The 22,347-nt window shown below is 44.3% G+C and overlaps 2 protein-coding genes and 2 long non-coding RNA genes across 4 annotated transcripts in view; 1 reads left to right on the top strand and 3 right to left on the bottom strand.

Annotated features, from left to right (window-relative positions):
- Positions 1 to 3,679, top strand: part of MAP1LC3A (microtubule associated protein 1 light chain 3 alpha) — a 38,361-nt gene extending 34,682 nt beyond the window's left edge. The window contains exons 3-4 of the mRNA XM_079980147.1: positions 1,311 to 1,417; positions 2,487 to 3,679. Of these exons, the coding sequence (XP_079836273.1) occupies positions 1,311 to 1,417; positions 2,487 to 2,649 (270 nt within the window). The 3' untranslated portion in view covers positions 2,650 to 3,679. The remainder of the gene's footprint in view (positions 1 to 1,310; positions 1,418 to 2,486) is intronic.
- Positions 1 to 22,347, bottom strand: part of LOC307218050 — a 125,772-nt gene that overhangs the window by 17,385 nt on the left and 86,040 nt on the right. The window lies entirely within an intron of this gene.
- Positions 7,048 to 7,832, bottom strand: LOC307218183. Its single transcript, XR_013839862.1, has 2 exons — positions 7,423 to 7,832; positions 7,048 to 7,304 (listed from the first exon to the last, which is right to left on the bottom strand). It is a non-coding gene; the product is annotated as an uncharacterized lncRNA (long non-coding RNA).
- PIGU (phosphatidylinositol glycan anchor biosynthesis class U) overlaps positions 9,710 to 22,347 on the bottom strand; it is a 28,351-nt gene continuing 15,713 nt past the window's right edge. The window contains exons 9-12 of the mRNA XM_079979645.1: positions 21,593 to 21,736; positions 18,270 to 18,394; positions 16,833 to 16,975; positions 9,710 to 11,357 (exon numbers count right to left, since the gene is read on the bottom strand). Coding sequence (XP_079835771.1) covers positions 11,244 to 11,357; positions 16,833 to 16,975; positions 18,270 to 18,394; positions 21,593 to 21,736 — 526 coding nt within the window. The 3' untranslated portion in view covers positions 9,710 to 11,243. The remainder of the gene's footprint in view (positions 11,358 to 16,832; positions 16,976 to 18,269; positions 18,395 to 21,592; positions 21,737 to 22,347) is intronic.

Genomic DNA, 22,347 nt, shown 5'->3' with positions numbered 1-22,347 from the left:
CCAGTGGCAGCCAGCAAAACCCTCCAAATCAGGGCTTTCCAGAGAAAGGGCAGGATCTGTTAGTTCTGAAGCCAGCCCCACTGCTGCTGTTTAATGGTATTGAGCCCAATCTTTGTCAAATTGCTGTGCCAGCTCCAGGCCAGCATTATGGTCTGCTTGCCCCTCCACCTTTTGCTTTGGCTTTCATGCATGGCAGATGAAGCAGCCCTGCCCCTCTGGAAAGCCCCATCAGGGATAACTTTTATTTCATAGTACTGTAAACAAAAATGGCAGCTGTGTGGCTTTGAGTTTGTGACACTAGTGAATATGGATGCTTAAAAGGATTGCTTCTGTCCAGGGGTTGAACCAGTGGTCGCATTTCAAAATTTGAGATAGTGGGAGGGGAAAAGATGGAGACTCATCAGATCTGAGGTGGCTGCTTACTGCCAGCGCCTTCACATTTGCCTTTTAAATATCAACTTGGTGGTCTTTCCGAGTCATCATCAAAAGCTTTAGGGAAGCTTTTAATATCTGAAGGACTATTGTATTTTAATATTTTGTTGGAAGCTGCCCAGAGTGGCTTGGGAAACCCAGACAGATGGGTGGGGGAATGAATGAATACATACATACATACATACATACATACATACATACATACCATCATCATCATCATCATGCCACAGAGCTGTGCCATCTCTGTGTTTCGCTACCGAGTGGCTGTTGCACCATCATGTTGCCTTTATTGATTCAGAAGATTCTCCTTTTTGTGAGCAGTGGCATACATTTTGTGTTGTACACAACACCAACGGGGACGTGGGCCTACTGAATTCTCACTGATGCTAAGGCTGTGGACAGGCACATATAATTTGATCAGTGAATGAGCCAATTAAACACTTTTTTAAAAAAATGCTGGCTTTCGTCCAAGATCATGGAAATCATTTTCTTTTTAACTTTTCATTTGTCTGCTTTTACAAATAAGATATGGAACAAACATGCTAATGACTGGATGTACAGGCTATCATTTAAAATAAGTTTTAGGAAGCTGGGCGCAAGCAATCTGAGGGAGAGAGGAGCAAGACCGAATGTGGAGTCAGCATTCAATTTGTTGATTGCAGTACAGCTTTCAAAAGGGGTTCTTGTAAAACCAGACAGAAGCCACTCCTGACTTCAAGGTGCCAATTGGGAAAAGCTTTGATGTGGTTTGGTTCTTGATTTTTAATTATCTTCACATCCTTGGGTTTGTTTTCTGTTTGAAAGGCTGTCTCCTTAAGGGCTGCTGTGATAGATCTGGATAAGAAGAAACCTGACTGCACCCATTTCTCTCTCATCAGGTCATTATTGAAAGATACAAGGGGGAGAAGCAGCTGCCTGTGCTGGATAAGACCAAATTCCTAGTCCCTGACCATGTCAACATGAGTGAATTGGTAAAAATAATCCGGTAAGTGAAAGGCCTCAAAGCAGCCAGCTGTGATCTGCAATCAAGGGTTATTTTTTTGGCATGGGAACACCTTGCCCTTCCTTGTCCTTCTAACTAGCTTCCTAAAGTAGGACATGAGGATAGGGCAGTCCTCTTCTATGAATTAGAAGGGTGATGAGGCAGCTGCAAAGGATGCAGCATGGCTTCTCATCATTCACTGACTTAATGAGCTGGAGGAACAGCAGGTAGTGCTGCTGCTTGGGGGAAGCAGAAAGGATATTTCCCTGAATCTATACCATCATCAGATCTGTAGGCACTCCAGATGCCGACCAGGTTTGCCACCAAAAGATGCCATCTCTCTCTTTTGAGCTATTTGTGGCATCTTTGGGTCTGAACAAATAAATGAATTGGATTCCACTGTGCAGGTCCGCCAGCTAGCTCTGCAGAAGTAACTGCTTCTAGGTTAGATTACTGCAGAGTTTTATAAGTGGGGCTGCCACTGAAGATGGTTTAGCCGGTACAGAATTCAGAAGCCGAGTTGCTCACTGGGGGAAGAGAGTTTGAGCATTTGATGCCAATCCTGGCCCAATTGCACTGGCATCCAATTTAGTTTCCGGGCCCAATTCAAATTGCTAGTTTTGACCTATAAAGCTTAAACGGCTCAGGACTGCAATACCTCAAGGACCTCTCACATGAACTGACCTGGACCCTGTGATCATCATCGGAGGCCCTTTTTCATGTGCCCTCTTTACGTGGGACACAGAGGGCAGCAACACGAGAGCAGGCCTTTTCTGCAGTGGCCCCGCACTTGTGGAATGCTCTCCCCAGGGAGGCCCACCAGATGCCTTCATTACATATCCTTGGGTACCAGGGGCCAGGCCAAAACATTCCTCTTCTCCCAAGCCTTTGGCTAATTAAACAACCTATGGCCCTTTAAACTGTGTTTGTTGTGCTCAGGTATGTTATTATTTTGGTTTGTGTGTTTTTATGTTGTTCCACTGTAAACTGCCCTGTGACCCTCGGGCGAAGGGCGGTACAGAAATGGAATAAATTGATTAATACTGAACTTCCTTCTCCCCTTCTCCACCAGTCGCCGGCTGCAGCTGAATCCCACACAGGCCTTCTTCCTGTTGGTGAACCAGCACAGCATGGTGAGCGTTTCCACCCCTATCTCTGAGATCTATGAGCAAGAGAAGGACGAAGACGGCTTCCTCTACATGGTCTACGCCTCGCAGGAGACCTTTGGCTACTGAGCTCCTGTCTGCACCAGAGGACTGACTCCACAAACTGTTGCGTTGACATCCCTGCCTCCCCAACACTCCCCCCGCCCCCCCCCCCCCCGGCACACCAGTGCAGACAGAGGCCTGTGGCTCGGGAGCAGCACAAAAAGCAACTGGTGTGCCTCCACCTTTGCAGTGCAACAGACCAAGCTAGTTCTGTGTGTGTATGATTGCGTGACCCACAAGTCTCTACTTCCTTGCCCTTGACCCTCCGTGTGGAACACTTGTTGCGTCCCCCTTCCTTCCCCGCTGCGTGCGCTTTCTCTGTCTCCTTTTCTGTCTCTGTTGTCATCATGTCCTTTTTTCTTAGTCCAATGCCAAATTGATGGAGCTTGTGGCAGGCGGAGGAAGAAAAAACGCCACCGCTAGAGCAAGGGGAGGGGCTTATCCGCTGAACTTTTATTAAAGGGCCAGAAATCTGAAGGCAAACAAACAAAAACAAATAACTACCACTGCTCTTGCGTTTTTAATTACTTGCATATCAATTCTTGGTGCTACAGAGTAGATGTAGGCGTCTTCTACAGGACTGTGTATAATGTATATCTCTTAGATTTATTTTATTTTGTAAGCACGACGGGGGAATATAATTTGCTTGTATTATGTAGATTTTGAAAAACAAACAAACCAAGCCCAAGCTTCTTTGCACTTTAAAACGTAGTAGAGGTGAGCGTGGAATTAGCTTAATTTTCACAGATCTGCCGTACCCTGTGCTGTGTCTCTGTCGATATTTATACTTGCCTTTTTAGGATTGTTTTTGTTTCGTTTTTTTAAAGCCAGCCCCTCTCTTCTTGCATGCACGAGTTTCTTTTCCTTTTTTTCCTAATTTTCTTTGTCCCATTGTGGCAAGCAGACCATTCACTCAAGGAATGTACTGATTTATATTGCTTTTTTCCTCTCTTTTTTTAAATTTATGATACCAAAAATGTGTGTGTATGACAGGAAAAACTCCCCACCCAGTTGAATCTATACAAATAACTATATAAATAAAGATAAGTTAAAATTGTGTCTTGATGTCAGAGCAATAGATTTCACTTGCCCCAATCTCAGACGTCCCATACAATCAGATTGAATGGAGCTGGTGACGAGGAGTCGTGACAGCATGCCTGTTCTCTGCTTGTGTCCTTGTGCCACAAACTTCCACGGAAACGCTGAACCTAGTTCTGCTGTGTAAATGGAGCTGTAAATGGAACATGTGCACAAACCTCTGTGCATTGGTGGAGCCCTGGAGCAGAGCTTTCCAAACTTTTCATGTCAGTGACAACAGTGTTTAGATGTGCATCATATCGTGACACAGTAATTCAGTTTTACTAGCAAGTGGCATATTAAACTAACCCCTTTCCAGCCCCGGGAAGAGAATTACACATCTTCACACTGCAGCCCTAGAGAATGTATTTGGCTAACGGAGCCACTGGTGGTTTTTTTTTTTTTTTAGTAAACCAGAAGATGGCTTCTGGGCCTATTAGGCCTGGTTCCCTTGTTACTGTCTAGGGGATTGGGAACCTCTGTGACTATAACTCCCAACGTCCCTTGCCCTTAGCCCTGCTGGTTGAGATTCATAGGTGCCTGAAGGACTTCCTCACTACCCCAAGGAACCAAGCTGTAATGTAGTTCTTGTTCATGAGCTCTACCGCAGTGATGGGGAGGCATGAGGCTCACTGGCTACTGTAAGCCTCTTCGACTATTAGACCTTTCAGGTGAACACAAAAAATGAAATCGAGCCATTTGGTGCCACTAGTAATTTCATTCCCTTTGCCACATGAGCAAAGCAGAAAGTGGGAAGAACCGTGCCATTCTGCACAGGTACCCGTAAGACCACACAGAAGAGGCAAAGGGGAAAAGCTGAACTTTAGGTCTCTTAAAGGAAGAGAAATGCAGCAACAGACTTGGTCATGCTAAGTTAGGCATCGCTCCTGTAAATATAGAAAGCTCCCAAAGGAGATCTTCTCATGAGAGCAGTGTGATACATGAAACCTATGAGGTCTTGTGTCACATGTGATTCCTGTATCTTTGAAACTTGCCTTCAAGTTCACAGTTGCTGCTACTGGGAGATCTTTTAGAAGCCAGGCTACATGCTCTTAACTCATGTTGACAGCGTAACTGTACATTCTCCATAGGCTTAAAGGTCTCAACACCATGAGGGCCTTCTCAGTAGTGGCGCCCACCTTGTGGAACACCCTCCCATCAGATGTCAAGGAAATAAACAACTACCTGACTTTTAGAAAACATCTGAGGCAGCCCTGTTTAGGGAAGTTTTAAATGCCTGTTGTTTTATTGTATATTTAATATTTTGTTGGAAGCCGCCCAGAGTGGCTGGGGAAACCCAGCCAGATGGGCAGGGTATAAATAATAAATTATTAGTATAAGTGATGCAAATTGTCAATTTGCACCATTTTTTCTACTTTTGCTTCTCATAGGACCAGTGAGTAATGCAGAGAGGGCCCCCCCCCCGACCCCGGGACTCCTGGCTTTTTAGAATTCACCCACAATTGCAAATACCCTTTAAAGCCTATGTTGGCAGCAATAAGGGTTAGAAATATGCTTACAAAAGTTAAGACTGAATTCGCTGCCAAATGCCAACTTCTTTCCTTGAGCAGATTCACAAAATATCATCACGCCCACAAGAAAAACTGCTGAGAGCAGCATGTCGACCAGCAACAGGCTTACAATTAAAATCTTGGAACAGAATTGGATAGTACCAGTCGTACAGGGAAGCAATGTAGTTCCTATCTGGAGGGGAGCCTCTGAACACACCAGCTCTCCCCCCCCCCCCCTTTGTGCAACCATGCCTTCCGTTCTGTGAGAAAATAGCAACACTTTCATCCTCCTCGGTGCAGGCAGAAGCCACTTCCCCATGGCTGCTGGCACCAATTTATTCATGCCGTATAGCGTTTATTGCCTGCCAGCTTGACAGCCTGCTGTACAGATCCTTCCATGTGTAGGAAAGCAATCTCATTATTAGAACAAACCCTTCCCTGTTAAAAGTCATCCCAATTCAGTACATTGCTACTCCTCATAGCCCTTGCCCTGCTTGGGAAGCCTGAGTTTGACCTGTCCTGAGCTTATGGACCCAAACTAATTTGGGATGGCGTGCTAGTACAGTCATTAGGAATCCAGGTCCAGATTCAACTCCTGCCATTCACAAACTGCGCTGTGAGAAACCCTAGGGTTTTTTGGAAGCTCATCAAAGATCCCTCCATGAGATCAGCAATAGTAAGATGCTCCAAAAGGAAGATTGCCAGCTGCTTGCCATCCATCTTTCATTGCATGTGAGCGTTGGCTATGATCCACGCTGGTAAGCAACAGGTCCAATGATGTAGGCTGGGTCTAAACTAAAACTTGCCCTATAATTCTGTACCAAATCCATACCAAACGTTCTCCTGTTTCTTGACTTGCCTCTGCCTCTCGTTCTAACACACCCATTTCTCTTTCTCTTTTCCTCTCCCCCTAAACAACCTCCTTTTTCACTTCTTGTGGCGTACATGTGCAGCCTTTGCTTTTTTATTTCCCTGTCACAGCCTAGCAAGTTATTGACCCTCTGCAAAAATGGCCCCCTGCATTGGAGAAGGACAAGTGCAAGCCTCAAATTATTCTGCGCGGTTCACATGGGAAACAAAATGGCTGATGCCATGGCAACCACTCAGTGCCAAGATGCTGCAGCTCCAGGGCTTCTGCATGCCATCCCAGATTAGGATTTAAGAGGATGAAAACGAGGGGGATGGGGAGAGAAACTCTAGAATCAGGACACCGCCAAGCTAAAGCAGGGGGAAATATTATGTTACATTAATTACATTTAGCTAAAAGGTTTTAATAGCCCTTGGGTAAGGACGGACTGGAGACACTCTCGACTAACCATTACACGTGCACACTTCCAATGTCAGCTTCCAATTATCTCTTAATGTCCTGCAAATAATATAAATACCATTAGACCATCATTCCACTCTCAGTCTTAAATAGAATAATGCACCTGAGGCAGTGGTCATTCTCCAGTTTACAAAGACAGCATGAATCCTTGAAACGACCATAAGTGAAAGTGGCAGACCAGCTGAGAGGGAAATGAACTGTATTGCTGACCACGGTAATCTTTCTGTCAATTGATCAGTTTTCCCGTTTGCAACCAAGGGCTCAAGTCTTCTGACAAGGCAGCCATTTTGAAAGCCAAAAGCTATCGGGTAATGCTGACACATGGCTCAGACTGCTCTGCCAGCTTATGCTTTCCCCTAAATAAGTGATACATTTGGACCGTGTCTCAAATGAAGGACATCCATTTTGTTTGGTGGACTGCGACATTCTGAAGCATCAGTGACAATCGGGGGTGTTCAACAGCTGGGCAGAACCAGATGTTTTAAACAAACGACAGTTTTTAACCACAGCTCTATAACAGAATTTATGCTTCGCTTTTACGTTGGTTAAAGCATGTCACATATCCTACCAACCTTTATGCCAAACCCTGTAAGATGGGCCATCTTTATCACTATCCCTATATTTTATTATTTTTGACCTTTGGTTCAAAAAGTAGACTAGGCACACAGTGTCATTAGTTCTTGCGATTCCCATATTACTCCCAAAAGGGTGATGGTAACGCTGAGGCAGAATGGCTTACACAGGCATGGCCAAACTTGGCCCTCCAGCTGTTTTGGGACTACAACTCCCATCATCCCTAGCTAACAGGAAGAGTGGTTAGGGATGATGGGAATTGTAGTCCCAAAACAGCTGGAGGGCCAAGTTTAGTAATGCTTGGCTTACGACAACCCTATAATGTAGTCCACTGTTCTTGCAGACATGTGATCATGCCTTGAGAAGAGCACTACGGCAAGCCAAGCCTGAGACTACAAAACCAGAGACTGTGATAAATGCATGGTTTGAATGTGGCCTCTCAGCCTCTCTCTTATACATACATACACACACACACACACAAGCACATCAAACAGATGCAGCAGTATTTTATAAACACATGCAACACTCATAGAGGCTCCCTCCCCCCGTCTATTGTCTTCTACTGCTGTTGAGCGCTGAAAACTGATATATTTCTTTTGGGAAACAGGCTCAACCAGGGAGGCATCAATCCACCCAAGAGTGTTGTGTTGCAAAACATGCCCTCAGTAAATGGCTGATTAAAATAGGAATCTGAAATCCCCCAATTTTATCCAAACCAGAAAAAGCTAAAGGTAAAGGTAAAGGTACCCCTGCCCGTACGGGCCAGTCTTGACAGACTCTGGGGTTGTGCGCCCATCTCACTCAAGAGGCCAGGGGCCAGCGCTGTCCGGAGACACTTCCGGGTCACGTGGCCAGCGTGACAAAGCTGCATCTGGCGAGCCAGTGCAGCACACGGAAACGCCGTTTACCTTCCCGCTGGTAAGCGGTCCCTATTTATCTACTTGCACCCGGAGGTGCTTTCGAACTGCTAGGTTGGCAGGCGCTGGGACCGAGCAGCGGGAGCGCACCCCGCCGCAGGGATTCGAACCGCCGACCTTTCGATCGGCAAGCCCTAGGCGCTGAGGCTTTTTACCCACAGCGCCACCTGCGTCCCAGAAAAAGCTACATCCTTGCAATACCCTTGAATTTTTTCACACGAGCAGCCAATAGCATACATTTATAAAATGCCTTGGTAAGACACAAAAACGGTTGCAAATATAAGATGCCTGCCTCACAATGCATGGTGCTTAAACTGCTATGACTGCCGTTTTTCATCAAAATTTTCTGAACCTTGGTCAGGTTGCATACCCCTGGCAGGTTCTTCAATGGCGACAAGAGTGTTGGGAAAAGCTAGACATCCTACCTGCAACAGAACTGAACCAAATGCTCATGGAGTGGAGATGCATGCAAGAAAGTGGTGGACGAGCTTGATCCCAGTACAGGATCCAGCCCCCCCAACCTGGGTGCATGCACTGAGTCTATACACGTGCAGTTAGCACGAACATAAGGATGGTGGTGGTGGTGGGGCCCTGAAACAGCCCACCTTCAATTCATCACCTTGCTTACTGTGGCATATTGGGAGGTGGTCATTTAGGAGGCGCAAGGGCAGTGGTGGGGTGAGGGAGCTTCTGACCGCTTTCAACTTTTAGAAGTGCTCATCATACACGCTTGCATCAAATGAGGATCTTGGGGGCTCAAATTTCAGCGGCAGCCTGTGCGATGCCAAAATTTGGCGCCCCTTCACCTCTCACACTCCGTTGTCAATCATAGTTGCGGTGCCCCTGGTGGCAATTTGCACCCAGTGTGACCGCACCAGTCATGATCCCCTAAATCCACCTCTGCTTGCATCTTTTCAAGAAGGAAGGTCAGAGCTCTCTTGTCATCCTGTCCAAGCTGCTAAGAGGTGGTGGCTTTTAAATTTTATTTTAAGGTGTGTAGGGGGAGACAAAAAGGGGGAAATAAAGGTAACAAGCCTTCCCTGCTGCCACTGTAAGGCTCTCCTTGAAAGCATAAGGAATCACTTTGTGCTCACACCCCCTGCCATCTGGCAGACAAACCCAAAATATTATCTGCCCTAAATTCAGATGAACCCTGAAGGAGGGAGAGAACGAGACAGGTGGTACAGGGAGCACACACAAGTCAGGAGTGGAAATGTCATCAGAATATTGCTTTAGTTACACTTTGCCCCCAACCTACCTGTACAGTTGAGCTGAAAGGAAGTCTTCCTTGGAAAGCCCATCAAAACTCAGACTCAAGTACCGTAGTCTCCATATATGGTACTTCCCTGAGACAAGGTTATGTCCTGGAAGCCCTGCTTAGGTAAAGGTCACTCTGTTATGGAGGTCTTCTAGATTAGGGTGGAGGACCCTTTTCAACCAGAGGTCACATTCCTTTCTTGGCAACCTTTGGGGGCCACATTTTATGGTGGGTGGGGCCACAGGCAAAAAGTAGACAGAGCAAAGAATATAAATTTTGCCTTTGTAAGGTAGGCTAGTTTCACACACCTCTCTCTTCCATCCAGACAATACCTCTTGCTCATCAGAATTCAAAGGCGCATTCCAAGAAGGCCCCTGGGTCTGAACATCCCCACCGCTGTTCTAGAAAATCACTAAAAGTGCAATTTAATAAGGCAAGCTTTTTTATTTTTATTTTTAAAAAATCCCTTCTGAAAGATTGCTTTAATACACTGTAAGAGAAAGGAAGCTATAGCCTGCAGAGCAACTTTGCAAAAAAAAAAGAGAGAGGGGAAAAAAAGACAGAGGGCACATTAAATTGCAGATTCAGTGGGTCTGAAATTAATCTCTTCTGCTTATAGTTATAAAGGTGGAGTGGTTTTGTCACTGTGCCTCTTCTGGGCTTTAGGAGTTTGGCTGTGTCTTGTTTGGCTACCCGGTGAGGGAACCACACCATTGGTAAAATTAAAATGTCAGAGAAAGAAACTAGCCATAGCTGTGCTGGGTTAGAAGAGTTAAAAATAGCAGCCATCTCCAAACAAAAATACCTGTCTCTTGGTTACTGAAGGGAAGTGAACCAACTGAACACACAAGCATTAAAAGCGGGTGGGATGGGGTAGCCATTTTTGCATAGCTGCTTTTCTAATACAGTCACAATTTACTGCTTCTCCTACTAAAACAGTAACACTTTGGGTAGAATATGTAATGGTTATAACTACTGCTGGGCCCAAACATTCCATTAACGGTGCTCCCACTTTTGTGCTTTCTGGCCTCAAATCTTAGGTTGGAAAGAGATTGGAAGAATAATTTTCCTATGAATCTTAAAAGCTGAATGGATTATGTAGCCCGTCATGACCTCTCTGGTCAATATGCATTCACTTTGGGTTTTCTGTAACTCTTAATTTTCATTTTCCTAAGACTGGATGTGAATGATTCATTTGCATGTCCATAGTGTTTCCCCGTTAAAGAAAAGTGAACAAGTTTGATCCACCTGGTGATTCCTTCAAACGTCCTCCGAATTCTTGGGTTACATGCAGCAGAATGCAAATCTCCATGTCTCCCTGGCTGGTTCCACTGGCAGCTCCACTCTGATGCACATCAAACTGACCATTTGTCCAGAGCACAAAACTGCCCACAGAATACTTGGGGCCTCCCAGTTTCCAGTATCAGTGCAAGGAGAATAAGTGTCCAAGAGTAGCTGCCCATTCTCTCCCGAGGGCACAAGGATCCCTGTACATCAGGCAGACGAGCTGCCAATTCAAGCAATGGAAGCAGAGCAGCAAGAGGAACCCAATAAACGCTTGCTGAAGTTATTCCTTTCCTCAAGGAGAAAATTCCAAGGAGTTTCCCCAAGAAATAATAATAATAATTAAAAAATCACCACCCATGGCCTTGTCACTTGCCTGGATGCAAGACCCCTCCTTGGTGTCAGTTCAAATGCATTTCACCAAGTCCCGAGGAATTATGCAGAACTGATGAGTGGCATTCGCAGCGGTGACAAGAAGATTCTGATGCGCCTGTGGGCCACCCAGGTGGGCTGTTCAACCCGTTCTCATGCTCTCTGCATCACGCTTTGTACCAGCACTGAATTGGTTATTCCCCAAACAGGAGCCCGTTCACCATACGCAAAAAAAGGTATCTCCCCACCCCTCCCCAAGTATCGTCTGTTGTCTGTTCCCGCAGTCGCATCCGATGCCAACTTTATTTGAGAACCAGCATGGGGTCTGTCCTGTCTTTTCGAATTAAGTAGATTCCATGAGTGAGGTAGTACTCCCTCTGCAGGAAGGCGTAGAAATAGTCTGAGATGAGCAAGATCTGCAGGGGAAGAGAAGAAAACACATGCAGGAGTGACACCCGATTCATTCGGAACAAAATGGCTGCACTTCCAGACCAAGACATGCTGTACTTTACACTATCAATGTTTATTTGGTTTATATTTACTGAACTATTACAGACACAAGCCAACCTGCATAGCAGTAAGGCTTTTAAACCATAAAAACATTACCAGTAACAAAAGGGTGTTAAAGCTACTCAAGAATAGCCAGATTGTGTGTTGAAGCAGTAAGGAAAAACCCAACAATGCTGCATTATCTTAACAATTTTATTCTGGAATGCTCAATCTGTTCTGAGAAGAGCTGCCATAGATGCTGTGGCTAACAACCAATGCAACCCTCAGGCTGAAAGAGACCAGCAACTCCTGACCTGTAGGCTACCCAATGTCCTGATTTCCTAGGAAGATTAATTTCTTCAGAAGAAGCACTATAAACAATCCTCCTTAAATGCCTTTTCTTTTTAGAATTCAGTGACATATCAAAGTGTAGCTGGGGGAATTCAAAATGACCTTAACAGACTGGAGAACTGGGCGCAAGCTAACAAAATGAATTTCAATAGGGAGAAATGTAAGGTTCTGCACTTAGGCAGGAAGAACCAGATGCACAAATATAGGATGGGGGATACCTGGCTTACTGGCAGTACATGTGAAAAGGATTTAGGGGTCTTGGTGGACCACAAGCTTAACAAGAGTCAACAGTGTGATGCAGCAGCAAAAAAAGCTAAGGCTATTCTAGGCTGCATCAACAGAAGTATAGCGTCCAGATCAAGGGAAGTAATAGTACCACTCTATTCTGCCTTGGTCAGACTACACCTGGAATACTGTATCCAATTCTGGGCACCACAGTTTAAGAAGGATGGTGACAAGCTGGAACATGTGTGGAAGAGGGCAACCAAGATGATCAAGGGTCTGGAAACTAATCCTTACCAGGAGCACGTGAAAGAGTTGGGCATGTTTAGCCTGGAAAAGAGGAGACTGAGAGGAGATATGATAGACATCTTCAAATATCTAAAGGGCTGTCACATGCTTGTTTTCGCCTGTTCTGGAGGGTAGGACTCGAACCGATGGCTTCAAGTTGCAAGAAAAGAGATTCCGACTATACATTCGGAAAAACTTTCTGACAGTAAGAGCTGTGTGACAGTGAAACAGACTCCCACAAGAGGCTGTGGACTCTCTTTCCTTGGAGGTTTTTAAGCAGAGATTGGATGGTCATCTGTCATGGATGCTTTAGCTGAGATTCCTGCATTGCAGGAGGTTGGGATAGATGACTTTGGGTCCCTTCCATCTCTATGATTCTATGAGTAAATATATTGTCGCATCATAGTTTGTAAGAGAGCAAGGTCTAATAGAAACTACGTATGCATTCAGCCAACATATCCCAGCAATTTTTTTAAAATATAAAAATTTATCAGCACCCTTTTCACTAACCCTTTCTGCTACAGTTGGCTGCTACTGTCCACCCCCAGCAAAAGAAGCCTGAAGGCTGAGAGCTTGGGGAGTGGACAGAACAGAACTGTGTCCCCCACACTTATTTGCATTCAGAACATAGGCACCTTATATTTCTCCAACACAGCAGCAAATGTTTTAATGGCTTCCAGTGTGCTGTGCACCTGACCCCTGGAGCATTTCATTTTGACCCAATTCTTCCTCTTGCAATTAATATTCAAAAAGACAGCACACCTGTCACTCTTCATGAAGGAGACTGAAAGTAACCATCTGTGCGGAAAACCATCTACTCAAGCAAAAGAAACCAAGGGAACCTAAAAAGCTTGCAATTTCCAAGGTACACTTTTAAACATATCGTATTTTTCGCTTTATAGGACGCACCGGACCATAGGAGGGGGAGAACAGGGGAAAAAAATTCTCCCCCTCTCTGCTCAGCGCCCCTTCAGCGAAGCGATAGAAGAAACGGAGACCCTCCCATTTCTCCTCCCGCTTCGCTGAAGGGGCACTGCACAGCTCTCCCTCTGCTGAAGCCAGGAGAGTCTTGCTCTCCCGGCTTCAGCAAAAGGAACCAAAAGCCTTTGGAGCGCAGCGCGAGTTCCCGCTGCACTCCGCAGGCTTCAGACAGCTCTCCAGGCTTCAGCGAAAGCAACGCGAAGCCTCCGGAGCACGGAGGGAGCGCTCCCTCTGCGCTTCGGAGGCTTCGCGTTGCTATCACTGAAGCCAAGGAGCCTGCATTCACTCCATAGGACGCACACACATTTCCCCTTAATTTTTGGAGGGGAAAAAGTGCGTCCTATAGAGCGAAAAATACGCTAAACAGAGGTCATGCTGCTGGGGCTGATGGGAGCCATAGGTTCCCATCCCTGACCTAACTATATCCAGCTGTAAGTCACTCCATATTTATATACTGCAGGTCTTCCATGGTTAAACTCAAAAGATGAAGAGGAGATGTGGATTCCCAGAAACTTAGGGACAAGCGGTGAAGGGCTAAAGTAGTCATCGGTCAAACAGTGTCACATACAGTATGGAGTGACTCTGAATAGGGATTTGAACTTTGAAACCTAACACTCTGCACTAGTTTACACAAACAGCAGATGAGATGATAAACCAGAGTGGACTGCACAACTCCAGACTGCAGCTGAAGGCTCACAAAAATCTTCATAGGAAGCTACCTTATCCTGAATCAGAGCATCTACGTTAGTGCTGTTTCCATAGACTGATGGCGGCATTTTAGGGTTTTGTGCTGGGAACTCTCCCAGCGCTACCTAGAGAACCTGGACCTTCTGCATGGAAACCTGGAGCCTTCTGTGTACATCAAGGTTTCCCAAAGTGGTCAGTACTGATCCCCAGAGGTTGATGGGAGGTTGATAGTTAGCAGTACAAGTGGTCAGGGATGATGGGAATTGTAGTCCAAAAACAGCTGGAGACCCAAGTTTGGGAAACCCTGCCTTAGACATACTGGACAAAGTGAAGGACTGCAGCTTAGGCTGAAATCCAAGGTATACTCTCCTTGGAAAATATCCCCACTGAACTGCGGAAGCATATCTAGGCTCAGGCTGCTAGAGGAGATGCAGAATAGTGGCAGAAACAAACTATGACTCTCGCAATTGGATTTGGGAATGCACAGCTTCCCAAATACTTCTGTCCAACCTGCAGGCTCATACTGGTCCTCAGAGCACTTCTGTTTTACTTTGTTAAGAAACCCACTAGCTATATTTGCAATGACCATGGGACGCCGTCTTATAGCTTAGTAGCATAGGCAATGACTGGCAACAGTTCTCCAGGGTTTAAAGTAGGAGCCTTTCCCAACACAAATGAAGATTCCGTGGATCCTTTAGTGTGCAATGTATGTGCTCTATGGCCCCTCCCCAAATTCTAGAAGTTTAGACCCTCTTTAATCCAATTCAAGGTCCCATATGGGATTCAAACCCAGAACCTCTTGCATCTAAAGCAAGAACCACTGGAGACCAAGTTGGCTACAGAGAGAATAAATGCTTTAAAAAAGACATCACAAAGCTAGTAAAAAGTGGACAAGTATACACTGAATTCACTCTGTGTTGCAATCTTTCTATTTCTAAGCCTATGTCATAGGCAGTTTAGGGATGGAGGAACACAGTCATTTTTGTCTTTTCAAGTTAGAAATTCTAGTGTAAAAGTTAAGTCCCGCACATTCACTAAATACTGGTATTGACAAGATTCATGCACACAATATGCAGTTCAATTAAATTTAATTAATCAGATAACTAGGTTGATCAGAGTATGTATGTATGAATGTATAACAATCTGTGTGATATGTATATAACATATCAGTTAGGGACTGCAGAAAAACTGTTGTTTCACTAATTAACCCATATCTTTAAATCTGCAGTTTGGATAAACATTTCAGGGCCTATTGCTCTCCAGTGAGGTTCCTGAAAGTGATGTATTTCTAATGATCTCCTCTGCCTTTGTACCAAACATTCACAACAGTTTTTATTCTAATTTCTTTAATATATCAGCTTTTTTTTTTTCCCAAGCAAGCCCAAGTTAGAAGAATGCTCAGCGCAAATGACCAATTTGCCAACCCCAGAGACTGGCAAAGCAACTATATGTCCCTTTTAATATTAAAATGAGCATTTAATACCTTTCAGGAGAAAAATCAAACCAAACTGTTTTGCAAGAAATTATCCTGAAGCTAACAGGAGATCAGCAACAGGGAGAAATTTAATTGTTTTTGTTGGAACAGAAATAGATGCAACGATGAAATTTGGAGAGGGACGTTGCCTCAAATGATGAAATATACAATTAAAGTAGACAGATGGAGTAACAGTAGACCTAGTCTAGAAGCCAAAATCTCCACTGCAGTGGATTATTACCTTGACGTACTGAGCACAAGGAGAACAAAAGGCGACTATGTGACACCCCTTTGGCATTAGCTTACATACCATGCAAGGATGCACAAATCATGGGAGGCCCACAGTCACATCTGTAATTCCCTGTTCCCTACTAGTTCACAGCAAAATCTGCTCAATGCAAAGGAAATTCAGAACCTCTGATACAGAACACTCCAGCACAGTGAGCAATACAGCTAAGAAGGAGATCTAAAGCAATTGCAAGATTGCTGCGGTGCCCCCTCCCATTCCTGGTGACCCAACATTTAGTAATAGAGTAGCACTCCTGGCTGCACAGTGAAATGTGGTGAGGCAGATAAGAGCAGCTGGGTCCAGGAGCTAGCAAGCCAAATCAAAAAATCCACCTATAACAAGGGAAAGCAACTGCTTTTCTAAGCTGCCATGCCCCAAATCAGAATGTACAAGAATAGCATTCAGATAACAAGATCTTGCAGTTACATTTCCCCATTTTTGTTCTCCTAGCAAACCTTATGTCGTATAGATCTGGGACCAAAAGAGAGACAGGAGATGCAGGACAAAACACACAACCTGAACACATTTTGACAAATCGCTTTTCAAAGGTAAGATGCTAGCTAGGCGTCCCTGTCTTCACTAAACATAAAATATGTGCCAAGAAAACATGAATACATTATGAAAACTGAGCATACCTGACTATATTATTATTAAATTTATTCCAGGCATTATATAGGAATTTAGGAAGTAGCTTCATGCTGAGACAGACCATCGGTCCACTTAGTATTGTCAAAACTGGCACCGGCAGCAACTCTTGAGGATTTAAGACAAGTGTCCCTCCAGACTTTACCTGGAGATGCCGAGGTTTGAATCTGGGACCTTCTGTATACAAAGGAGATATTCTCCAACTAAGCTCCGGCCCATGGGACAGGCATGGAACTGTGTGAGGCAACTTAACAATGAAATCTTACACATCCCCCTCCGACTCTGGATATTTCACTAGATATTACACATGCGTGCACACACATGCACACGCACAAACACTTTCTAGCCTATTGCTGTAATGCCAAGATTCCTATGATATTTGATTTCTGTGTCCAGTACAAAATCTGTTACAAGGAACTTAAAAGAGGGCTACTTAAACCTCACCCACCACCTTGTTTTACTAACCTGTCCTACGTTGAACGTCAAAGTGATGGCGTAATAAAAATTTGAGTTGGCACTTCCTGCGTAAATCCAGAGATGCCATAAAACCGGGAAGAGCAGGGAGCAAACAATGAGCACACAGGAAAGGATGAAGACATTCCGGAGGACTGCAACAAAAAGCAGAGGCGTCATTAAAAGTGGTTAGCTGGTATACTAATGAGTCCTTGGCATTGTACCACACCAACTACAATGGGGTGGCAGATACTAATTTAGAGGGTTGTTCCAGAGACAGCTGCTATAGAAATCTCTCTAGTTAGAATAAATAATTACCTGCAATTCCTGTGTCACATGAAAGCTTTGACAGGCTTATTCTGCACTCATTTCCCAATGCCACCACCCCATCGCTTCCACATTTTTTATTTTAGCAGGTGCAACATACAAAAAGTCTAAGCAATAACACTGGAAGATAAATAAAGATGGGGACTGAATGGAAAGCTAAATTTGGACCGAACTTTTCCCGTCTTAAAATACAATGAAACATTTTGTATAGCTTTTGTAGAGCATTTCCTTTTTTTACTTTTCAGACACACTAGTCATGCCAGCACAAGACAATTCTCATAACTAATATTGGTTGTTGGTGAAGCATTTCAATTTACTTACTTGCTTCTGACATAGCGCCTTTTAACAAAAAAATATTTTCCAAGGTGATTCACTGACAAAACCAGTTTAAACATTTTTAAATTAAAACTGGGGAGGTTTTGAAAATTCTTTTTATGCATTCTGATGAAACTAATTAGATTTCATGATACTTGATCCTACCAAAATTGCTTGCATATCCAGGCTGAACTCAGAAGTGAACTAAAAAAGAATCAGGTTAAATTCTTAATCCAAAATACAGTCAGCCACAGCTGAACGATTGAGATTACAAAACCTGCCCCCAAGCAAGTCACTCCAGGAAGAAAAACAAATGCTTCCTGTTGTGAAAGGAGGCTGGATCACTAGAATTTGTCAACGTCATCACAGCAGGCAATTAAAGTCATCTTGAAGAATGATTTATTCTCAGTCTGCACACATACAGGGAGGGAGAAAGAAGAAGAAGAGCAAGTGTCAATTGCAAGCTGCAGCTGAACAGCCAGAGTGATGAAATGCCGGAGCTCTGAGCTGCAACACGCACACACACATACACACACACACACTCCAGTCCAATTTTAGATCAGCACAAACAAATCACTTTTGAATTCCATTGATCTCACTGGGAAAGATAAGCATGTGCTTGGTTCTCTCCTACTGAAATCAAAAGGTCTTAGAACTTTGGCTGAATCATTCCTCTGTCGTTTTAAATGCTACTTTACACTCGCTTTCCAACAAGGAAAGGCAGTCACTAATGGCTTTTCCAAGGTGGGCAAAAAAGACCAGATTAGGGATGGAGGAGGGGAAAGAATAAAACGCAAAATAACTTACACTGATACAGGTGGCTCCAGAGTGGAAGGAAGGCCATGTAAAGGGCAATGTCTCCCACAGTTGGGTAGGACTTGAAGATGGAAATTATGGCAAGTTGAACAAACATGAAGAAGATGGGGTGCTCCCTAGAGGGGGGAAACAGAAAAGGCTGTAAATAACTGGATGGTGTAGATGCTGCAGGAACGGTAGAGGCTGCTGTACTATCAGTGTAACCAGCTGGCCTTCTAACAGCAAAATTAAAACCTTTAGGCAGGGATAGCACCATTTCACACTGGGGTGGAAATCAAATGTTTGAACACTCCCTGCATCAAAGATCTTTGCCTGGGGAAATCTGCCATGTCAGGATGATGCCTAGCCTTCTGTGGTTTGTGCTCCCTGCCACCAGGAGTATTTAAAATACAAAATCTGCCCCCCTCCTTCCTCCAGCATTCAAACATAGTTTAGCCTCACCTGTGATATATACACTCTAGCTATGAGTTTTTGTCGTATTGCCACCATATTTCATTAGATGACATCATATGCACTCAACATGCATACAGGTTTGGTAGCATAAGGAAACATGGTGGACAGAATTGGGTGTAGACAACAACAGAGGCAGCAGCGTGCATGTGTGCGGAAAGACCTACACCACAACTTGAGAGTCTAGCAATACAGTCTGAGAGAGGGGCAAACTCTTGTGCTGTACCCTTCCAATGCACAAAGCTCTGACTGCTGCACCAGTGTGGTGTAGCAGCTACAGTCTTTGAGTAGGACCTGGGAGATGAGGGTTCAAATCCCTGCTCAGCCATGAAGCTCACTGGGTGACCTTGGGTTAGACATTAAACAGTATTCCACATATTTGCACAAGGATTTCTGCTGGTGCAAAGGCAGATCCCCTCCCTTTCCTCCACCAATGAGCGTCGTGTGCCATCCCCAAATCTTCTCCAGAGGGTTGAAGGAACCCCTGGAACGTATTTAAGGGGAACAGAGAGGAAGGATAACATTCTATAGAACAATGAGCAATCCTTGCCCTGACAGAACATTTTCTTATCCCTACTTTGACTGAAAGCCACTCTCACAGTCTTATCTACTTTACAGGGTTGTCGGGAGAATAAAATGGGGAGGACGAGAGCCACGTATGTCACCTTGAGCTCTCTGGAGGAAATGGAAAAATAAAATAAATCTCCCACCCTTCCACCAAGGAACTCAGGAGTGGCGTGAATGTAGCTGTCCCAATTTATCCTTGCAATAAATTGCAAGCTGGGTGACCTGTGAGCTAACTTAGGCCGAGAGACTTGCCCAAGGCCACCCACTAAGATTCATGGCCCGGCTCCATTGCTCTATCTCCCATGCATCACGCTGGGAGTCCTTGTGCAAGAAGCAGGCAGAAGCACGGCTGCCTTCTGACTTCGACAGGGCAAAGATGATGCCTACAAACTGAATGGCAATCACATCCTTTTTCAGAATAACTTCACATGAGACTGGGCCTATAGTATGCATTGTGGCTATAGTTGATGAGGAAAGGAGATATTAAACTAGATTGAAATATCTTGGCAAAGTCAGACTGATCACAGTTGCTGGGAAGTGAAAACATGGTGTGAAAGGGACAGACGACGGTGCCTTCAAACTGAGAAAGACTACTGTGCCATCACACTGCAGTCACAACATGGGGTCACATGAATCCCTTCCATGCTATTCTTAGCTTTGCAAGCATATGGGACAGGCAGAGTGTGGCATGACTCCAACCAAGAAGGACAAAATGGATCTCCCAAGACTGCAACTTAATAATGGAGGCTTCTAGGCCTCTATGCATTTCCTAGGCATCCTTGCATTTTATCTTCACAACCACCCTGTGAGATAACAAGGCTACCAAGCTAATTTCATAGCTGAGGCCAGGGTATTTTAACCCAGGTCTTCCAAGGACAAGTAAAAAAACACCATAGTGACTTTAAGTTCTGATTTGCACAACCATGCATAGTGATTTCTCAAGTTTGATCTCATAACTTTTATTTTCAGAGCTTATACAGCTAAAATATAGCTGCAGAGGGAAGCATTCACCTGAGTCCCATCAGTGGAAACCCTGCATAAGGACTTCCACCTGCACCAGTGGGGTTTCCGCCTTCTGTCCCCACATGCACCCTCTGTCCCACCAAATTGGCTCTGGGGGTTGAGAGAACCCCTGGAAAAGTGTGTGGGAAGAGGAGAGGGGGGGTTGTGCCATCTGGTTTGCAAATACAAGACATTCGTCACCCACAGTCAACAAATCAATACACAACATGGCAATGCTTTGATAGCACTTCAGAGACAGCTTACTTATTTTGCGAGCAAGATGCTTTCATAAGATGCATGAAGCAGACTGACAAAGTGGCACATTCATGAGCTGAACAACTCTGAACAGTCTAGGCAAAATATAACTACTCTGATTTTTAGATTGAACTGTTATTATGAAAGTCTTATTTTAATATCTTAAATTTTTTTATTGCAAACCACCCACTTGAGAGGGGCTGTGTAGCCCTGAAAGGCATACAGATACCTAAATAATAACAATAAATGAAGTTAAATGATGAAACAGTCTGTGTATAGTGTTGTAGCAACAGGTTGTGACACATGAAACCTCATCCATACTTTCGTATCTTTTCCGTCCTTTGTAGCTCCAAATTATTTGAAAGACACAACATTTCTAATAAATAAATAATGCATACAAAGCAACGTTTATGTCACTTTATTTACTTTGCATTCACCAGGGGAAGGAGATCATATTTTGAGCTACACAGCACTGTCAACCCTAACTACACCATTATTCCTCAGGAGGTATAAAAGAGTTAAATTAAAACCTCAAACTCAACACTGAATAATTCTGCTGTTATATGCAGAGTCTCTTTTATACAATGAATAAGGCTCAATTGTAAACATGGCATCAGACATGTAAGAAAAACCTACGTGTGTTTGCTACATCTCATTTGAATTGGATTGCATGTGCTGTGTAAGCATGCTATGGCTTCATGGTCCAGGTGAGCACCATGGATAGCAGTTGAAGGTTCTGGCCGAAACATGAAGCCAGCTATGCGGAATGCAGCACATTTTTCTCTTACATGCGCAGCATTATGTTAAACTAAGCTTCAGTTAAAAGAATAATAGTGATGTTCAACAAGGATTAGCCAAGCTAAAATGAGCAATAAGACCCCCTCCAGAAGGGAATACTGATCATTCCTGGTGATGGTTTTACACTACCTTGCGCAGCAAAAGCTTTTGTCAGCAGCATTAAAAATTAACACTCCTGGCCAGCAGAAACTGAAGAAGCAGCAGCAGCAAAGAGAGAGGCAAGACTAAGAGAGTCTACTTACTTTAGTTTCACTGACAAGGGAATAGTATAAAAGAAGACGTTGATCTGAAAGACGCACACGAAAAAGAGGCTGAAGTGCTCAAACATTTCAGCAAAGAAGTACCAGAAGAGGCCAACGTTGGGTGTCAGGTCTGGAACGGAAAGGCTGGAATGGATGGCACAATGTCACAATCAGGGAGTATAAAGACAGCTTAGTAGAACAGTAGATCAAGAGTACAAACAGCATGTTAATGACAAAGACTTTACAAAGACCTGGGACTGCCTTTAAAAATGGCTCAGAAACCTCAATTGGTGCAAAATATAACTGCCCACCCACAGGTTGTGGCTGGGAAGCTGGATCGTATTAGACCCATATTATACCAGTGTCTGAGCTTGATTGAAAGTGCTCGTGATGACATTTAAGGCCCTAAATAGTTTGAGACCCAGCTTATATTTAAAGGACCTCGTTCCCCGCCTTAAAATCTGCTTCAGATGCCCCACTTAGGTGCCCACCTATAAAGACAGGCTGTTGTGCACATGGAACAGGGACTTCTTGGCTGTGGCCTCACAATTTACAACTCAATTCTATATGAAGTTAGGAAGCCTCCATCCTTTTGCTCTATCCTTTTTAAACAGGCCTTAAAGATCAATCTTTTTACTGCTGCTTTCAGCAGCTAGTCTGTATTTCTCTCTCTCTCTCTTTTTGCCACACTCATGTCAGTTTCTGCTGGGTTTAGAAGTACTTTGGACTATTTAAAAGGTCTGGTTTTTCATCTA

This window comes from Podarcis cretensis (assembly GCF_951804945.1).
Source record: "Podarcis cretensis genome assembly, chromosome: 6".
Lineage (NCBI taxonomy): Eukaryota > Metazoa > Chordata > Lepidosauria > Squamata > Lacertidae > Podarcis > Podarcis cretensis.
Note: the sequence above shows the minus strand (reverse complement) of the source record. Positions and strands in the feature narration are given on the sequence as shown.